The 13,643-nt window shown below is 45.2% G+C and overlaps 1 protein-coding gene across 1 annotated transcript in view; it reads left to right on the top strand.

Annotated features, from left to right (window-relative positions):
- Positions 1-13,374, top strand: part of ASPSCR1 (ASPSCR1, UBX domain containing tether for SLC2A4) — a 45,176-nt gene extending 31,802 nt beyond the window's left edge. The window contains exons 14-17 of the mRNA XM_018561771.1: positions 6,193-6,244; positions 11,055-11,124; positions 12,826-13,004; positions 13,135-13,374. Of these exons, the coding sequence (XP_018417273.1) occupies positions 6,193-6,244; positions 11,055-11,124; positions 12,826-13,004; positions 13,135-13,145 (312 nt within the window). The 3' untranslated portion in view covers positions 13,146-13,374. The remainder of the gene's footprint in view (positions 1-6,192; positions 6,245-11,054; positions 11,125-12,825; positions 13,005-13,134) is intronic.
- Positions 13,375-13,643: the final 269 nt, after the last annotated feature.

Below are 13,643 nucleotides of genomic sequence, written 5' to 3'. Positions count from 1 at the left end.
TAAAGAGGACCTGTCACTGCAAATTGGCTATCACATAGGGAGCTTGTTTGCTCCCTATGTGATAGCAAAAAGGTTTAAAAAAATTTGTTACAAAAAAAAATTAAAGGCACATATCAAAGCAATAATAATAAAAAAAATTAAAGTCCCCCGCCCCCACATGCACACGCAAACATGCGCCAAGCCCGCCTACGTGCGAAAACGCCGATTACATCCATTGCGCCGCACATGTTACATATCGCCCCGAACGTCGGAATGAGAGCCATAATTGTAGGGTCATCAATCACTGATAACACTAAACTGATGAGCGGTAAAAGCTTTTAAAGCGTCGGCTATGGTCAATTTTGAGTATGGTAGTTTTTTGCGATTTAACGGGTGCGCGCAATTTTAAAGCTTGACATGTTTGGTGTCTATTTACCCGACGTGACCCCGTCTTTTATATTTTACCAAAAAATTGGGTAATAATAAATGTTTTATAACATAACGTAGGGAGAACAGGTTTTTTTTCAAAATTTTCGGTACTTTTTCTATTATACAGTTAAAAAAAAAACCCGTAGTGGTGATTTAATACTACCAAAAGAAAGCTCCATCTGTCCCAAAAAAATGGTAAAAAATTCATTTCAGTACAGCGTGGCATGACGGAATAAATTTCAGTCAAAGTACCGCAGCGCTGAATACTGAAAAATGGCCTGGTCAGGAAGGGGGTCTAAACACCCCGGTCAGCAAGTGGTTAAACACATACACTGATAAGATTTAAAACATTGCAAGTGAACTCTCATGAGCTTACAAAGAGTACTCATTTTAGTTTATTGGGGGGGATTAGGTAATTGGGGAAAACTGCTTCCCTTTATCCACAGTCCCGCAGGCTTCCTTCCCGCCAGATCTTATACTGACAACTGATCCCACAAAGCTGATGAGAACCTTTTGGGAAATCCAAAATTTTACAGCGTTCAGCAGAACAAGAGGCAAATTTTAATCTTCCAAAGGGGTGACACCTTTTTCCAGTGAGTACTGAGAGGAGAATTTCCCCTAAATTGTTAGAAATCTCCTCTCGCCTACTGTTGCATGTTTTATAAAGTAAGCAAAGGGAAATTTCCCAAATGGGATAAACCCGGTAAAACTCACGGGGGTTTTGACCCTTACCCTACTCTATACAAAAAATGTTTGGCTGTACAAGTGTATGTATAGCAGGCAACAAGGGAGACCGTTCAATGAACTGCTAATCTTCCATAGACTTGCCTTCTTTAAAGTGACATTAAACCCTCAGATTTTTTAACATAAACTAATACTGTAATGTGTGCCTTACTGTAATCCATGGTAGTTTCCCTTCTCTTTGCTGCTCTTCCTTTTAAATCTGTATCTCTTCTTATGCTTGGGGAGAACTTCCCTTTGCAGCTCAGTGCCTCTTCCTGTAGCGCTGGCTCAGGTTGCAAACCTACACACAGACACCGTGTATCCATTTCAGAGACAAGGCAGTCTGCTGCAAAACAGAAGTTCTGCCCAGCATGAGAACAGATACAGATTTAAAAGGAAGAGCAGCAAAGAGAAGGGAAACTACCATGGATTACAGTAAGGCGCACATTACAGTATTGGTTTATGTTAAAAAATCTGAGGGTTTAATGTCACTTTAAGCCCAGATGAAGGGGATGTTTTTGGTCCTTTAAATATATCTTGTGCATTACAAAGGGGGTAAGTTGAAAGGATTGCAAGACCACCAGCAGGGACTGCTGCAATATGGCCCCACTTAAATGAAAACAAAACACTATTACCTAGCAGGTACTTATATTTTGCACGCATCTGAAGGCTTAGCTTTCAATTTTGACTAGAGTATACTTTTAACTTTTATTTTTAATTCTGTTTCCTGTATTACTTTCTGTTGTTTGACTATTTTTTATCTTTCTACTTCTTCCTCCCCCCCCCCCTCCTCCTTCTCTCTTTATTCTCTGTGTCTCTGGCTCAGTGTCGCAGTATTCCGCCGCCTTTGTGTTCCACTAGCTTGGTTGTATGTTCGGCCGGCCGTTCCTCCCTGTGTTGAATTCTCCCTGACCCTCGGGCCTTTTCGCTCACGAGGCTTTGAAGTGTTTGCCCAGAGATTGACTGACAAGGAAGTTTTTAGTGGCGGCACCAGGGGGAACGGACAAGAAGGAAAGGGAAAAAAAAAAAAGGGACACGCTTTGAACTAAAGATCTTTCAGTTTGGGAGATGCTGGATTTAGTTATCTCCTTCACTATGTTAATTATTCACCACGATAATTGGGGGGGAAGAGTAAAGAGGAGAGAGGAGGTTATTAAAAAATTCCAGTACTAACACGCTACACAAACCTCATTTTTCCAGCCTCTAGAGCGCATAAAAGAAAGGCTGTTTAAAAGGGGGCTAGTGTGTTTCCAGGGGAAGCGAGGGGGCCCTGTCTAAGCTGTCCCTTATTTTTTTTTTCTCTAAATAGTGAAATCCCTACAGCTGAAACATCAAAGCGCTGGCGAGTGTTCCCTCTCCGAGTTTTGACCATGTCTGGTACGCTGTAATTAAAGTTTACGGAAAGCTGTCTTTTGTTTTCTCTATGGCATGCAACCTTACACAATACGGATTGAGAAAAAAAAAAAGAAGGGAAATGTTAAAAAGCCCCCATACCAGGCGGCTGCCGCTGTCCCTTTTTTCATGTGCTGCTCTCATCTGACCTGATAGCGCAGTCGGGCCATCCTGAGACGGGGTGCGCAGCGTCACATAAGTAATTAGTGCAATGATTGCGTTACAGGCCGGGTGCACCGCATCGTTACTACAAAAGGTAGAGCTTATAGTACATCAGAAGAAATGGAAGCTTCATGTCGGCTAATTGGGATATAGAGTACGTTTTATTCTTGACCTCAACCGCATTAGTCTGTCACGAGGCAGCTGATTGAAGGAATGAAAAAATTGCTTTAAAGGGAATCGGTCACATTGCCCATCCAGAGCAAAGCAACAGGTGCTCTTGATAGGGCCATTGATACCCACGTTTGTCACACTTTTCCACCAGTCTGCCTGTTGCTGCCCTGAAAAATGAATGGTATTATCAGGTATCTGATAAGGTAACCATCTCCCATGATGCAGTACTGGGGCCTGAGTAGGACAGACTGGGATACTGGCATGTGAGGGAGGGGAGAAGGTCATTAAACCTGTGTAAGCTCTGGGACAAAGCGACACAGACCTTACAACGGGGTTAGACTCCATGAGAAAAGAGCAATGGGGACAGTATCAGGTGGGGGAGTGCCCACCTACTTTAAGGCCCATTTGAACTTTGAGGGGCATAAATTTAGTGTGTAGGGAAACCATTTTGTTTGTCAAGCAGCCCCAGGGAGAGCAGAAAATCCTGCGTCCTGCACTATGCTGCAGTGTAGGATCCAGACTCTCTGCAGCGGTTCAACATGCCCCACCCCACTAAGTCACAGCTAAACCCCAGCATTCAGGGAGCATTGATTGTCAGTACTGACCGGCGAAATATGCGTCCATGCTGAGGGTTGGATATCCACCTTAATCTGGGTTTTTTTAAAAGTCTCTCACAGTCTGGTTCAGCAGGCTGGCTGTACAATGACTGTGAGGCTACAGTGGGCTCAGATAGCGAGAGTGTGGTGCTGGAACCAGGGAACACTAGGCCTGCATTTTCACAGATACAGGACCTTGCAAAGAATAGGGATTGATGAGGATGCCTGCAACTTTAGGGATTTAGTTAGTGGGGCAGCCAAATGCAGAAGATGAAAGCGTGCATTTAATTTTCATTTTTTTTTTTGGCTGGTATATTTGAAATATTAAAGTTATTGCTACTTGACACATTGCTGGTGTTCACTTAGGGAGTCTAAAGATCCTCAGCCTCTGCCAACTACAGTTGGCACTCTTCATAAGTAAGGATGTGAGGGGTCTTGGTGTGAACCCAGTTCACTTGAGTTCATCCAAGCCTGTTCATAACTGTGATTGACACCCCTTCCTTCCCGTTCTATTCAGTTGTGGCAGGGGCATTCCCCACACACTTGTGATATGTAGTTGCAGGGCATGGAATGTCCCTTCGGCAACTGATTGGGTCGGGTATGGATGGGGGTGGGGGGGTTCGCAAGTGATTGTTTTGCATTATCATGGGTGAAATCTGGTGAACAGGGTTCACACGTACAGTCCATGTACCCATTGACCGCTCATTCATTAGGATAAAATGGGTGCAACGGTAGTCGACGGATGGCCACCGTCTCAGTAATACAAAAGAATATGGACACCGGCACTCCAACGGCAGATAGAATACATCTATTTATTGACGTACATGCAAAACATACTTGGGTTCACACCTAGCCCCCCGCACATCATTACTCATCAGCTTTGGAGGTAATTCTAATCTGAACATATTTTTTTCCTGCAGTAAAATGCATATCAAATAGAAATCCCATTCATTCCTTTGTTGCTGGTTCACATCTATGCAGTGCAGCTAAGTGTTTGTTTTTTCTAAATATATGACATGCCAAATTTTAGTGCACTTAAGTGGGCTCATTACTGTTTTGTGACTTTGTATATTGAATGAGCAGAAAAAAAACCACATAAATGCATGCCGTTATATGCATTAAACGTGCACATCACTGTCTATGCATAAGCGCAAAAGGCCCTAAGCCAGTTGGAGAATATTGGTTTTTGGTAGAAATTAAAAAATATATATTAATAATAGTCCTCATTATAAACAAAACATTTACTTTATTTAATGAAAGATTTTGCATTTAGGTGACAGGTTCACTTTAACTAAATGAGCAAAAAATGTCAAAGCTCTCAATCAGATTTATGCAGCAGGACATCCGGAGAGAAAGGAACGGTGCAATTTGAAGAGTAGGGATAATATGGCTTTGTAATGATGTTTAGCAGTGGTTAGAAAATAACAGGTGTCCTCTTCATATTACATTGTCCCTCGCTTGCACTGTTTACCTGGATTAACCTCAGCCAGGCCGTGGAGAATAATAGCCCCTATGCCATCACATGATGTTCCTGGAAGGCAATGAGCGGAAGTCAGTAGCCCGCAGCAACAGTCATTTCTCAATCTTCTGAATTGATGATTGGCTGCTTTCATCACCTTCCGATAATTGGTCTCTGCATTTGGAACTGGGAAACCTAAAGCCCCATTGAACCCTCTTGATTTATTACTGTAGTGCAATGCATGCACATAGGAGAGTCTGACTGTGGCTCCCGCGCACAATGCAGTGACGGGCTCTCCGGCATTTTCACCATGCACCCCCTGCACACTGCTCTGATCAGCAGCTCCCTCTCGGCAGCACTGTTGATTGGAGCAGTGTACTGGAAGGAGGTGTCAGACCACTGGAGAGCTGGCCCGCTGCATTGTGTGTGAGAGCAGAGGTCCAACTCCCCTAAGTGCTGACAATGCCGGGTATTTTAACACCTGTGGTAGGTAATGGAAAAAGAACAACATATTTATTTCTGTATTTGTATTACAATCAAGATGGTTTAATGAGGCTTTAAAGTGAAGTGAACCTGCAGTTTGCTTGTGCAGGGGATAGGAGCACTTTAACATAATCTCTGTCCTCCCCAGCTTGCTTTCCCACCCCGTCAGTCTATTTGGAGCAAAGAGAAGTAACTTTGTGTAAGCTCCCAAGTTTTGACTTAAAATTTAGACAGGGTTCGGGACTCTCCTCACTCCCATGTGACATGGCTGGTTGCATCGGTGGCCAAGCACCTGTACTGCTTCATGACAGGTTGGGGAGTGAAACCCCTTAACAGCGTGAATGGAGAAATCTCCCACTGCGGCTATCGTATTGTGACAGCTCCACCAGCTGTCAAGACACTTGAGCAGTGCCTGCATCTGATTGTATGTGGCCGATGTTCAGCTGACAGTCGTAGGATGTCGGACGGGAGCCGACAGACCGGGCCACCCACCGTTTCCAAAATTCACTCATCCGTTACCCTAAGGAGAACTATGGGGGAAAACACTGACCCCATAGTTCTCCTTTAACAGTTAGAGGCAGCGGTGCCTTAGATCTCACACCTCAGATATACAGCTATGAGGCTGTAGGTACAGGAGCACCTTGGCAGCCTCGCATACCAGGAATTGCACAGCTATTTTTCAGGATATTCAAGACGAAGGAAATTAAGCTACTGCTTAGAGGTAATTATACATGACTGAGACAATAATGATGATGTGTGATATATATGACATTTATATCTATGTCCTCTTGCCCTCAGGCACGCCTTTTCCCAGCTGCATTTGTTCATTTTGGGTCAGTGGAGCAAAGAGGTAAGAAGACGACTTTCCTATTCTACTAAAACATTGCAGATTTGTGGCAATTCAGCGCTGAATACTGAAAAATGGCCTGGATGGGAAGGGGGTTTAACACCGCGGATGTCAACTGGTTAAAAATATGTTATATTCATGTACAGCATCAAACAGGCTTTCCTGTATAAATCTATAGTTTAAAGCTGGACTCCAGGTAGTTGTTAAAGACACAAATTATTGCAGCACCATCTGCATTTTTTGCATCGATAAATGTGTTTTTTTTTTAAATGCAAGCAGTGTGAGGATCTGAACTCAACTTGGTATCAGCCTTTTGCAATTTCCTGAACGGTACTCAGACAGGGAGCCAATGTGGGTTTGAAGCATGCTAAGAGAGCACAGAGTGAGCACCCGAGAAGCTCCACTCCATTTAAGCAATGAAGAGGCGAAGCTTCCTGGATGGGTGGGGGCTTGGCTGTCAGGAGACCCTGTCACTTTAGTGGCCAAAATGACTCGGTCTCTAGGGTTGGTCGAGGTTCTTTTCTATCAGTCCTCCAAAGACGTACTGGAGTTCTCCAGCTCCACCCATCCGTCACAACTGTGAGAGCCATTTTCATTTATCTGACAGCTTGGAGTAAATGCAGTTCTAACTGGAGGTGCAAGGAAACTGAAATTAACAAAAATGTCAGGCCGAAACCGATACCGAAAATGTTTTTTATTTTAACTTTTTCAAATGTTTTAAATATTTTATTTTTATTTTTTACAAACTTGTTATTTTTATTTATTCATTTTTTTTAAATTAAATATTTTTATTTTTTACTTTACTTTTAGGGGCTTCGGGGAAATATTTGGTATCTAAACAGACCCCTGATTTAGAAAAAGAGATTGAGGACACAGAGTCCCACAGAGAGTGTACCCACTCCCCCTCCTGACAGCTGTTATGGAGGCTGAGCGAATGGAGCTCAGCCTCCTGTGACAGCGCTGGCTGTCTCCGCCCCCTCACCACTCTCCCAATCTGTGATAGGAGGCTGAGCGGTGTGGGAGCAGAGACGTCGGCCGCTCACAGCGCTCTCCTCCCGCAGCGCTTGGCCACTTTCTCTCCTCCCCGCTCCTGTGACAGCGCTGGCTGTCTCCGCCCCCTCACCGCTCTCCCAATCTGTGATAGGAGGCTGAGCGGTGTGTGAGCAGAGACGTCGGCCGCTCACAGCGCTCTCCTCCCGCAGCGCTTGGCCACTTTCTCTCCTCCCCGCTCCTGTGACAGCGCTGGCTGTCTCCGCCCCCTCACCGATCTCCCAATCTGTGATAGGAGGCTGAGCGGTGTGGGAGCAGAGACGTCGGCCGCTCACAGCGTTCTCCTCCCGCAGCGCTCAGCCACTTTCTCTTCTCCACGCTGGGACACAGAGCACGCCCAGCAGGGAGGAGAGAATAGGATGCACCGCTGTATCGGCCAGAAAATGGCACTTTCGGCATTATGCCAAAAGTGCCATTTCCGGCCGATATATCGGTGCATCCCTAGTTATAACACATGAAAATGGCTGAATTAGCCAAGATTCTCATGTCTGCTTTGTGGCTCTTGATCCTGACCACTGTTAGGTGGAGAATGTCAGTCGGCATATTAAGCTGGCCACACACTTAATAGCATGGATGGACGAATCTCCTGCTGTCACTACTGTATTCTGACAACCAGTTCCTGCTGCTGGAGGCAACACCTTTGCTCTAGGCTCTTCTCAGACTGCCTCAGCCCTTCCCTTTGCTGTGGATCATGTTTCTGAGCAGACTAAATTGTCTGCCTCTGAGGATCAGGTAGTTGCTGGCCTAATGAATCTGTCGTCCAATTTTGGGGCTGTTGAGGAATTATTTTCCCACATTTAGGAAGATCCTATCATTGGAGAACATGTAAAACTTTCTGGATCAGGTCGGGTGAGCATAGAGCGGCGCACTCCCATAGAGAATTATGGGCTGCTGTGTACAAATCACACGCAGCACCTGTCCTTCTTGGGAGATGCCCGATAGAGCCGTGCACACCGCATGGATCTGTACAGGCCGGCCGTTACCCTTGTGAATTAGGCCCCATTCACACGTAGCGATTTATCGCGTGATTTCCGCTGCGATAACGCGCATTTTTGCCGCGCGATATCGCGAGAAGTCGTCGGCTAATGATATTCAATGGAGCTGTCTTAGCTCCATGTCGCGGTCGCAAGTCGCTTCTACAGGACCCTTTTTTCGGTGGATTTTGCGCAATTTAGTTTTTTTCGAATGGAGCCCGACGGAGAAGGTTGCGCTACCGTCGCCCCAAAAGTCGCGCTATCCCAGCCGCTGCAAAAGGTATGTCGCTACGTGTGAATGGGGCCTAGGAGCTAAGAGAGCCTTGTGTTTCCTCTCCGCGTTGGGCAGCCTCGTGACTCCATGAGATGGTGAAAGGTGATGGGAGGAATCTGACACGGCACTGTTGCCCTTCTGTTGTCTTGTACCAGTCTTGCCACTCTCCGTTCTGCCCTAACATTGACTAGTCGCTGACGGCCACAATTTGCACGTTCAGACCCAGATTTTCGGCTGACAGTCCAGTCTTTAAACACTTTAACAATGAGTCCCTCTTGAACATTTAACGAATTCTGCTGTTTTGCTGATACTCGCTCCATGGCTCCAAGCGCCAACAATCATCCCACGTTCAAAGGCTGTTAAATCGCGTTGTTTCCCCGTATCTTCAGAAACAAATCATTTCTACTGTCGTGGTAAAAAACCTGCTTCCCTATTTATAATGGTCTGGCCCTCTAGCAACTTCAGCGCGAAATTATAGCTAATTATAGCTAATTTGCCTACAAACGTCAGGTGGTCATAATAATCTTGCCACTCAGTGTACAAGCTTCTACTGCCTTATGATAAATACAGCTCCGTGTCAAAGCATTAAGCAAAAGTTCCCTACTGGAACACAGAGGGCACTTTTAGGCGAGACACCAAGGTGTCTCGGGGCTTATTCACACAGACGCTTCAAAGTGTGTTTGTCATGTGGAGCCGCTACATGTGTTCGCCATGTGCTTGGGGACCACACTGGGGTTCTGTAGCAGCAGATTAAACGTCTTCTGTGAGACACGCCAGCAAGTTAATTACTGTCTAGGATTGTTTATGTAAAATCACTTGTGACCAACTACAAAAACTCCGCTGCGACAGCGGGCAGACAGACGCGAGCTCTTATTTATTAAGACGGCGGCCTCGAACACACAAATCCATTGCAGAATCAACCGCAAGTCTAAGCTTTGAACATCTCTTAGTGTTTGAGGACCACAAGGGCTGAAATAGATGATTGTTTGTTTTTGTTTATTTTTAATGTCGGAAAAGAAATGAGACCTAATGATACATTTTTCTTTTTGAAATATGTTCCCACTAAATAACGTGATTCACAATTAAAAAAAACAAAACAAGAAATGTTCTACTTTTAATTTTTTGTAGCACACACAGGCTGGCCATAGACGGACCTCTGTCACCTGGTAGACAGGAGTGGCGCACACGGCTTGTCTTTGCTCTACATGCAGATTCCCCGTGTTTTATTCCTTTTTATAAATGCTGCAAGTACAGGAAAATGCCTGTTCCAGAAATCCAAAACTTCCTGTCGTGAGCTGACAACACTGTCTCTGCTGCACTACAAATCTTAAGCAGTGGGGTCAGCCCTGCCCAAGTTCTCCCCCTCTGGACTGCAGCACTCTGACAATCCTTATCACCACTTATTTACACTGACTGCTTTCTGTATAAGCATTAGGGATATTTCCTTTTACTTCCTGTGTGGTCCCTGAGACAGGAAGTGAGCACAGTCTCTACAACAGGCGTACAGAGAACGGTGAAACATCGGTTATTAGCCTTCCCTAGGTGTCAAAAATGTTTTGGCTTGAGATGGGATTTCACTTTGGTCATGTGACTTTGAAGTTTTTAATTTATATATATGCTATATTCCTTTATTGATTCTATTACAATTTTGAGTTTTTTTAGATTAGAGCTGCAACAACTAATCGACTAAATTGATAATAGTCGATGATGAGAATAGTTGCAACTATTCTCATCGAGAGAGATCGAGATTTTTTATACAACCAATCGATTAGGTGAAAAAATAATCGGGTAACTAATTGATTATGAAAATAATCGTTAGCTGAAGCCCTATTGTAGATTGACCACTATGGTAGCTCTGCCTGATTGCTTGTGAAAAGATTCTGGCCGCACAGGGAGGGCATTGTTTTCACTCCATTGGCCGATTGATAGTACAAGCATATCCAGAACATCATTAAAGAGGAACCTGAGGCATATCCTTTAGAAATGTTTAGTAATGACAAACTACAAACACATACTTTTAAATAATTGCCGGCTTTGTATTCTTTGCATACCTTGCTTTTCTTTTCTTCCCCTGTCTTTTGACAGCGGCCATTTTAACTAAGGGCAGATTACTAGATCTCTCTCTACTTCCTGGAACTCTGGCACATGTGACTAGGACATGTGACCATGCACATCATCTCAGGGGAGGAAAATGCCTTTCCCTGAGATCTCGTGACATTTCAGATGAGGTTTCCAAGCAATGCTCTGCTAATGTAACCTTCCCAGGATGCAACGCTTGGGCACGATTACCTCACTAATCCCCAAGAGGACCAGGAAGTAGAAGAAAAAAGAAATTGTAAGTAACAGAAAAATATGTCTGTTTAACTAATGAATGTAGGAAGATTTTATGTCGGCACGCAGAGCTGTATGCTGATGTGATTTGTAGTCAATAGGGGTAAAGGGCCGCTTTAAAAAGAACACTAGACATTGCATTGAAGGGAATGTTTATTGAATTAGATGTGTTTCCACTTTACAGATCATTACCTGCAGCTTCATCTACTGACAGCCCCGATGTCTCCTTCTCAGGCGGATATGGTGGTCGCCAGGTACAGAAGCACTTAATGACATAATGCTCTTTAGCTAAATACAGACAGAAGGGATGGCAGGCCAACTCTCACCTTTGTCTGGCCACACACCCGGCAGCTTTTAGTCTTTTTTCAACGGTAATGATTTCCTAGCGTCCGGTGACCACATGATGGAAAATAGGGGAAACATATACGACAACCACTTCCGTGTCACTCAGAAAACATCCATCCCAATCCTAATTTGGGTTTTAAATAAGGATATAAAATAAGGGTTTACTTGGGTGCTGGGTTTACACAGAGCCCTGTGTAATCTCACACACTAGACAAAACGGTATTCGATTTCAAGCCATCACAGTCCTGATACATGTTCTCCCCGAGCAAGCCCTGATTTGTATGAGCCCTGAAACACGTTGGCTGTTTCTATACTGTCCCTTTAACCTTATATCAATGAAAGATGCCTCTAGACTATTAAACAGAGTTCACTAGAAAGGAGAGTTCGCAGTGGAGATCCTCCGGGATGTAGAAGCTGCCTGTCCAGTAGTGGGATCACCTATATCAGTGGGTCGCAACCCACAGTTGAGGGGGTCCCCATGTGCCTTGTGCTGCTCTAGGTAAGAGGCTCCTCAGCCTTCTCCTAGCGCAGTCGTGTCAGTTCTCCTACATGGCGCTGCAGCAGCAGGGGCCGGAGAGGATCAGAGAGAGGGGAGCAGGCAGTAGTGAGGGGAGGTGAGTGCTTGATAACCACAGAGCCCGCACTGGGCACCACAGAGCATGCACTGGACGCCACCAGAGAGTCCCACTGGCCACCTGAGAGCCGCAGAGCCCACACAGATACTAGTATTGGTGCATCCCTAAATGTTATGGTTGGGGGTCACCACAACTTGGCAAATGATACCAAGGGGTCCCGACCCTAGAAAGGTTGAGAGCCACTGACCTCTATAGACCCTTTAACATCCTAATTGGTCTGCGCTTTTATTCCACTTCTTTTCAGGACCTAAAATAAGCCGTTGTCTCCTGTCTTCCCTCCGTTCCAACCCTGAAGCCTCAGTCAGATTCTTCTGCATTGGACACCTCTGGGAGTTTCTGATGCCTGTGTCCCCCATGTTGTGGTTCCCTCCTCTGACCTCCTGCATTACTACAGGATTACTACAGGACACAACAGGGACATAGGGCCAAATAACGGAGCCATGGTGTTATAGCGCATCAACACACCACGAGTTTCACCTGTGTCCTATAAGCTGACCCTTATGTCAATGCTGAGTCCTGTAAAGATGTTCTGGATATGTTGAATACAGAAGAGTCTAACAGAAGCACTGAAATGGAGGACGACAAGAGCCGCCAAAGAGATGAGTATAAACGCTCTTCTATTGGAGACATTTATTCTCAATGTTGTTTAAACCTGATGGGGTCACTTAAAGTATATAGTCATTGTAATGCTGGCCCTACACATGGGAAAGTATAGGCCAGGGGCAGCCTAACTCCGGACCTCCAGCTGTGGTGGAAATACAAATCCCATCATGCATCTGCCTCTGGGTGTCATGCCTGTGGCTGTCAGAGTCTTGCAATGCCTCATGGGATGTGTAGTTTCACCACAGCTGGAGGGCAGAAGTTTGGTCCATATGCATGGACCTGACTATTCCACCCAGCTGGGTAGATACACATAGCTATAAACCAGACATTGGTTTCCACATATACTGACTGATACCTTTTGTACATAAACAGAGCAATGCCACGTGTTTCAGGATCCTATACTGCCCCCGTCATGGAAGACCTCCCGGGACCCAGCTCGCAGGTATCTCGGCGAGCACCAGAGAACTACGAAGAGGAGCTCGGGATTTCTGACTCCAATCAGCAAGTTCAAAGAGATGCCAGCAAAGTCCCGAAATGGCTGAAGCTGTCAGGTAATAAAAGGAGAAGAGGGGTCTCTCCACAAGCTTTGCTTCCATCCGAGCCGCAGGTGTTCAGCATAGTAGCAGTGGGGTTGGCTGCAATGTGCATGTGTTCACGGCCCGTCACTTGTGTTTCCTACAGGAAAGAAATAAGTGAAGTTCCTTTTGGTCTTATTATGAGGATTTCTCTCCGAAATGAAGCACTCAAGACGCCTAGAAACCAGCCACTGGGAGGTGTCGATGGATGAAGAGGCTTCGCCAGTCTTCTGCCAATCGGTCCATACAAATGTGATATATATCCCATAAATGTACTGCTTCAGCTGTGCTGAAGGTGGTGAGTGTACAGAAGGTTGCTTGCGCATTATTAAACTAGTTCATGTTTTGCTCGGCTCTTGTTTTTTTTTTAGATATGCTATAGCAGTCATCTGATGTACGTCTTTACCTGTATTTATGTAGTGCCGACATATTATGCTGCCCCTTATAGAGGACACACAACCAGTGACAGGAGTCCCCGCGCAGAGGAGCTTACACTCAGCAATCTCTAAAGGTGCCCATACACTGTACGATTCTCGTACGATCGTACGAGAATCGTACAGTGTATGGAAGGCGTGCGACCGTTTCTACTGTACGTTGGATATGGATGTCACCAGG

Source organism: Nanorana parkeri, unplaced genomic scaffold (genome assembly GCF_000935625.1).
Source record: "Nanorana parkeri isolate BGI_ZX_2015 unplaced genomic scaffold, ASM93562v1 scaffold544, whole genome shotgun sequence".
Lineage (NCBI taxonomy): Eukaryota > Metazoa > Chordata > Amphibia > Anura > Dicroglossidae > Nanorana > Nanorana parkeri.
The sequence above is the reverse complement of the archived record's forward strand: the minus strand, read 5'-3'. Positions and strand labels throughout refer to the sequence as shown.